General features: G+C 42.7%; 1 protein-coding gene and 1 non-coding gene across 2 annotated transcripts in view; one reads left to right on the plus strand and one right to left on the minus strand.

Annotated features, from left to right (window-relative positions):
• Positions 1-7,467, plus strand: part of LOC106809885 (solute carrier family 28 member 3-like) — a 28,286-nt gene that overhangs the window by 14,953 nt on the left and 5,866 nt on the right. The window contains exons 7-9 of the mRNA XM_014813121.1: positions 5,691-5,821; positions 6,239-6,407; positions 6,771-6,929. Of these exons, the coding sequence (XP_014668607.1) occupies positions 5,691-5,821; positions 6,239-6,407; positions 6,771-6,929 (459 nt within the window). The remainder of the gene's footprint in view (positions 1-5,690; positions 5,822-6,238; positions 6,408-6,770; positions 6,930-7,467) is intronic.
• Positions 1,245-1,317, minus strand: Trnar-acg. The gene has a single exon. It is a non-coding gene; the product is annotated as a tRNA-Arg (tRNA).

Below are 7,467 nucleotides of genomic sequence, written 5' to 3' on the forward strand. Positions count from 1 at the left end.
TTTTAATCGCGATTAAAAACCACTGTTCTGATTGGCTGGAATTCAATCGCGCTTAAAATACATTTTAAGCGCTATTAAAATAGGTAGGTTTTGGCGGTAATGGCCTTCCATACATAATGGCTACAGCCTACAGACGGTACAGTATTACACCACGTTTATTTAACGTATACGAGTTTATGATGTGTTTTTAGTCTGGTTGCTGTTATAAGAACTTGTGTGGTTGCCTGACGTTAATTTGTGCGTAGCAACCGTGCACATGAATGACTTCGAGAAGGGAGATTCTTGTACTCCTGATGTCACCGGGGTTTACGACCTCTGAGTTATAAATATTGTTATGAACTGCGTTGCTATGGGGATTTTCACCGGATGGACCCGAGGAGACTGCTCACGCGAGAAGTTTTATCATGTCGATTAGTTTTCGTGTGATCATACATTAAAACAACATTTCACCTTTAATTTTTTTCGACGATAATGGTGTCGATGACGATGGCGATGATGAAGTCGACAGCCTCCATATTGATGATGATGATGATGATGATGATGATGATGATGATGATAGAGATGATGATGATGATGATGATGATGATGATGATGATGATAATTATGAGGAGGAGGAGGAGGAGGAGGAGGAGGAGAAGAAGAAGAAGGATGAGGAGGATAATGATGATGATGATGACGTTGACGCCGACGACGACGGTTGCTGGATGCAAGTACTGTTTAATGCCGTTGGCTATATGATGTGTATGGGTTTACTCTATACTACTGACTCAATAATGTGCCCCTTTGGCTTTATATTCGCCCGTCATATATCATACTCGTTCGTTTCAGGCTAGATCGCAAGTGATAGCCACGTACGCCATCTGTGGCTTCTCCAACGTAGGTTCGATAGGCACGACGTTAGCATGTCTCGGCACGCTCGCGCCTGAACGTAAGCACGACCTGGCGGGATTGGCGGTGCGTGCTCTGATCGGAGGCATCATCGCCTGTTGTATGACAGCATGTGTTGCAGGTAAACGCACTATCGACACTTGGCTTGTTGCACGAATCCGTGTGTTGGTCGTAAACTAACAATATTTATAATAATATTATGTACATATTAATATGCAAAAACACATAATAACCACTTGCCACCTCAATGCCAAAGCAAATTCTCTGCCACTTGCTTTAGTTTTGTTAATGTAGGCGACGAACGGGTGACATATTGGCGGCGTTCATTATTTTGAGCGGTGCATTATTAAAATTTACGAGCCAGCCAGGATTCGAACCTGGAATCTTCTGATCCGTAGTCAGACGCGTTATCCGTTGCGCCACTGGCCCGCTGATTTCTAGAAACGAAATATTTTACGAATTATTAAACCAAAACAACTGCGGTTATAAATATGGTTTCGTTTTTGTGAAATGTATTTCTGTGCGGTACGTCAGCATCTCTGAAAAATACCGCGTTGGCGATGTAAACATGTATATAAATAATCTCGAGTTAGTTGGCGATAACTTTGCAGAACGTGTCAGCGGCTTTAACCTTAACATACAGCTGTATGGGCTGTTGGTAATGCTGTAAGCATAGATGATTTATTACTATTAATCTACAACTCTCTTTGAACGAAGCAGAACCATGTTTGAGAGAGTAGAATGAAAGATAAACACACACACAAACACACTCGAAAGGGGGGTTCAGAAATTTTAGCAGTCCTGAGATAGGGGGGTGCTTTCAAAGGGAGGGAACGAGCATATGCGTACCCTAAATAACACTGAGTGGGGGGGGCGGGGAACGTATATGGGCTGAGGTACAACCGTGCGCCGAAAGAAACGGCACACACATAGAGAGTTAATTCTAGGATGTGGAGAGCCAAAGAAATAACCGTATCGCCTAGACGGGGAAGAGAGGATAATCACCTACTTCAGCCGAAGTCTGGGACCCAAGCAGCAGCGATACTGTACGACTAACAAGGAATTGCTATAGCGGTTGTCTTGCCGGTTCGTCAGTTTAGGCATTAACTCTAAGGACAGCTCCTCGTGCGAAATATGCACAGTGGCCGAATATCCGAACATTTGAGGGTGTACAGGACCACTGAACGGACTCTACAAAGGTTCACGTGGCCAGGGATGCAAATTAGGCATCCGCCGATGGTACCAACGCTGCGAGGTTTGCGTGAACAGGCGTAGCGACTAATAAAGACAACAAGCGCCGTTAGCATCGCGTGTGTGCGCCCACGGAGCAGCATGAACATTAAATTGACGTTGTTGGCTCCTATCACCGACGCAGTGCAGCAATCAGTAAATACTGGTAGCCAGCGATTATTTCATTAAGTGGATGGCAGCGTACAGAGCAGTACCCTAGACTACAGCTGCGGAATGCCTTGTGATGGAGTGTCACAAATTCTACCACACTCTGACCAATGCCGGCAATTCGAATCTCGGTTATTCGCCAGAATGTACCGCCTACTAGGAATCGAGAAGACGTGGACCGTGCCCTACTATCAACAGTCAGACGGGTCGGTGGAACGTTTCAACCAAACAGTGTGGGATATGTTGGTCAAGTTGGGTTTTGATTGTGGGGACGATTGGGACTACCATTTCCACTGCATGATGGCTGGGTATCGTGGAGCCGCAGAAGAGAGCATGCTCGGTGTTTTGCTCGGGTGTGTGCGCTAGGCTTAAAGCATAAAGCACAACGTACACACCCGAGCGAAACACGAAATTTTGTTTTCCAGCGTTTCGCGTTCTGCTCGGCGAGCAAGCGCACACACGCCACCCGACACAGCACACAGCTGAGCGAAACATACAGAAACACTGCGTACAGCGCCGCTGTCACATGATATCAAAAATAGCCATCCAATGGACATCCAATTGTGTGTGTCATGTGATATTTTTAAGGATATTGATTGGAGACCGTCTGTGGCGTTTCGCTGTGTAGCAGAACAATTGACGCACACACCCGAGCAAAACGTACGCTCATGCGAAAACACGCTCCGCGAATCAAACATTGCTTGTTCAGCGAAACACGCTCAGCTGAGCAATGTTTTTTGTTTCGGGAATCCGCACACAGCCACGAACATCGAGCGAAACATGTTTTGCTTCACGTTCCGGTGTTTTGCTCGGGTGTGTGCGTTGGGCTTAAAGGCATAATAGGCCCATTGATTATACAAAGTTGACGAATGCTACAGTAACTGGCACCTTCTGTAGATAATAAGTACATTACCTTATAGTCAAACGCGTATTAGTTTGTCCAATATCACTGCTAATTACTAAGAAATGTCTAATTGAAATCCGTAAATCTGGTAATCTGGCGCCAACGCTAAATTGGTTGCCAACCAAATAAGCCTCGAATTCGGTTCGGGATGCTTATATACGACTAATGAGCTAGTAGAATCAGGAGAATGTATCTCTGGGTGTATTCTCGGTATTGAGGCACAAGTAAATAATCGTGGGTGCTAATGAACGGGTACCCACATGTCTTCAATTTCAGACACAGGTGTATTCGTTTGACCAATATACGTAAATACGCGTAGTGCCGTCTGCTTTCCATGTTTAGTCTGTGGCCGTGGTTAGTCCGCGATCCTCCTATAGCGTTGGCCCCCAACACAGCCTACTTCATTATCACGAGCGTCCGTGATTCGTACGTGGATTCCACGTTCATTACAATCAGAGCTACTGTTATAGTTAAGCGGATAGGTGACAAATATTGACAAAGATGTTCACTTCCGGAAGAAAGCATGAAAATTGGTCTATGGGGGTTTTTGAGTATGCTGAATCCGAATTTAATGGGAACCACGTTGTCAGAACAAGGTTTCCTACTCAAAAAGGGTGTTGAACATGGGTGGGGTCAAATATCATATTTTTACCGCTGGTAGAGTAAACATATTTTGTGAGTGTTTGTATCTAGTGTCTGTCCTATATATTACATCTATATATGGTTAGTAACAGTAGCACAGCTTATATACAATAGCCATTGCCTAAAAAGTGTTTATTGTTTTCGTTTTATTGCCATCTGTCGTCGTATGTCGATGTACTGATTTCGTGGACTGCGGATTTCAATTAGACATTTCTTAGTAACCAGCAGTGATATTGGACAAACTAATACGCGTTTGGCTATAAGGTAATGTACTTATTAACTACACAAGGTGCCAGTTACTCTAGCATTCGTTAAAATTGCATAATCGATGGGCCTATTATGCCTTTAAGACGCCACAGACGGTCTCCAATCAATATCCTTAAAAATATCACATGACACACAAAATTGGATGTCCATTGGATGGCTATTTTTGATGCCATGTGACAGCGGCGCTGTACGCAGTGTTTCTGTATGTTTTGCTCAGCTGTGCGCGCTTGCTCGCCGAGCAGGCGAACAGGACGTCCCGGCCTCCCTATTTATCCAATCGGGTCTCACCACCTCAGCCCTACTATTGGGGGGGGGGGGGTAGTGAGCAGACGCAAATCAGCAGAAAGTTCTTACCGACCTTTACAGATTCGATGAACTATACACAGTGCTACAAGATACGAAGTCAATAGCGTAGGTTGGAAGGAGGCGGTAAAAACGATTCCGTTACAAATGTATCTAATCAAAGTATACGTAGTGGTCTATATGCAAGCATTTTGGGCATAAAAAGCAGCCTTGTTCGAACCTTATGTTACAATGTTGACAGCAGAAAAGCGTAGCACGCTCAGGCGCTAAGAGATATTTATATAGCGTCACCTGAGTGACACGACTGCCTGACTTGGTAATATCAAGAGCCAATAATACCAGTCCTACCATACCATAATACCATACAATAATAATACATAAATAATACATAATAATAAATAATAAATAATAATTAATACATAATAATACATAATACCATACAATAATACCAGTAGCTGTTATTAGCTCTTGAAAATATATCTGTACGTCGTTATAGCTAGGTCATAAAAAATTGTATGTAAACAAGCCCAAATTCGTATCATAATGAAAATATTTATTAACGGAAGTAACTTTGATTAAGAGATTGTTATTTTCTAAATGCTACTTTACTGTGCGGGCTTTTAAAAGGCTTTATCAGGTTGTTGCACAATGTAATAAGAAACTAATATCAAAGATCAGCGAGCGTGCGCTAATCTGAACCCTCGTGGCGGTGTTACTTAGCCGTCTGCGAACGCGTACAAGCAATTTTTTTAAGTTGACGGGTTGTTTACATTTTTCGAACTATATTCTTGTTTGCGCTAAACGTAGCGTTCTGTGGCATTTTTATGGAGCAATCAAGATATGATAGCGTGTATACGAACATTTATAAAAAAAACATTTCATCGGGGGAATGCCGTTTTAAAACTATTCGGATGCATGACGATTGATGTAGCTATTTATTGCTATAGATCTATAATGAGGTTCCTATGTTGCGTGAACGCTGTAGATGTGGCTGCACAGTTATATGCGTATTGTTATACCTATATACGTACATTTGAATAACGATTAGTAATAGAACAAGATCCAGATCCGTGACACAAATAGCTACATTTCTTCTAAGCAACTAGAATTATTGAATTAACCAAAAAACTACGTAATTAGTACAGCTACGTACACGTCATACCGTAGCGCTATGAATTCTAGAAGTGGTGGTGGCCTTTACGAAGAGACGGGCATAGATTAGTCACGACAGTTGCAGGGAGCATATCGAAGCTGTAACGTAGTTTCTTCGCGCTGTATTTTTCCACAGATAAGTGCGAGTCATCTGCTGTCGGCGTCAGTGATGTCAGCCCCAGCAGCTCTCGCCGTATCGAAGCTGCTCTGCCCGGAGACAAAGCGATCGAAAACCAAAACAATAGCGGACGTACAAATCCCCAGGCCGTGAGAGTTAGCACACGAAATTTGAATCCCGTGAATGTAGGCTAGCTTCGCGATCCTATATCACCCTCTCTCTTTCTCTAGCTCCTCGTGTTTGTCAATCTGTCTATCTGTTTGTCGGCCTCCGCCTCCGCCTCACACCTCATCTACAGTTGTACTAATTAAAAGCGGTATACGGCGGCACAGCTGCTGCGGCTGCCGACGGTTTTTGTGAGTATGCATCGATTTCACTGCTGAAGGCTGCACATGTAGAACTAATTAAAAATTTTTGCACATAGCCTATATTGCAACAAACAAATTTTTGCGGAATACAAATAGGCCTACAAAATTCAAAGATCATCGATATATAAGCGTTGTGGCAATATGATCATTGCAACAATCAATAATCAGTAATCAACGGCGCATGTAACTCTTTTGCAGGCGGGATCGGAATATTGTCGAGGCGGCGTCAAACGGTGCATCACAGTCCACGAAGATCGTAGCAAGCATCGCTGTCAATCTCTTAGCGTTTCTCTCCATTCTGAAGATGATCAATGCCATTCTGGCCTGGCTCGGTGGTATGGTTGGCCACCCAACACTATCCTTCGAAGTATATGCATGAACCCGCTTTCATTTTTACCGCATGCATTCGGCTGTGTATGTTCTGACGTGGTGTGAATTTATTGCAAATATAGCCATCTAGTCAGGTCTGGCTTCATAAGTCACCGTGAATCACGGACAGTCAATAACTTCCGGAAGCTGCCTATATGGCATTAGAGAGTAATGTCGCATGGAATCGCTCCCCGATCATGAAAGCAAATTAGTTAAAGCTGCACAAACATTGACTAATTACATGATAATATCATAATATGCTTACCTAATTTGTACCCGTCTTACACGATGTTTTACTTTTACTTTTCGTGTGCGTATAAATACGGCCAGAGAGATAGAGCAGTTTCGTTTGCGTTCACAGTTGATCTGTTCGTACGTGTTCGTACCTGTCACGGTCATAATGGGTGTGGAGACAGACGATCAGATGCTGGTAGCCGAACTGCTCGGTATCAAGACATTTCTCAACGACTTCATCGCGTTTCAGAAATTAGCGGACTACATAAAAGCGGGAACGCTACAGGTAGCTATATGTAACAAAGATGCATACATCTGCCGTAGTCTTCAGTTAACATCTCATGCGGTATCGCAATCACGAAATATTATCTTGTGTTTAGAATTTTTTACTTAAACGTGCCCCTAAACGATCGAATCACAACGATCAAAAACGTGATAAAATGCCATCAAGAAAGATGAATAAACGTCGCGTTGCCCAGATTCAGTGTGTTCACGACGCCCTGCGTGCATGAATTTGCGTGTATCAATCATTTACAAACATAATTATGGAAGGCCATTACCGCCAAAACCTATTATTATTATTATTATTATTATTATTATTATTATGCGTGTGCGTGTGTCAGCTCTATATAGACGTTATGCTATCTGTTTTATTGTAATATTAATAATCACAATTATAACCATACTGATATAATCACTGTCAGTGCTGTGACTATACTTTACATTGTAAGCGGGTGTCGTTTACTTACAAGAAGTGTGTAGAAATGTTAACACTTATAATCAAAGAACAAGAGAGTGAGACAGTGCCACAAAGAATAAGATTT

Source organism: Priapulus caudatus, unplaced genomic scaffold (genome assembly GCF_000485595.1).
Source record: "Priapulus caudatus unplaced genomic scaffold, Priapulus_caudatus-5.0.1 Scaffold394, whole genome shotgun sequence".
NCBI lineage: Eukaryota > Metazoa > Priapulida > Priapulimorpha > Priapulimorphida > Priapulidae > Priapulus > Priapulus caudatus.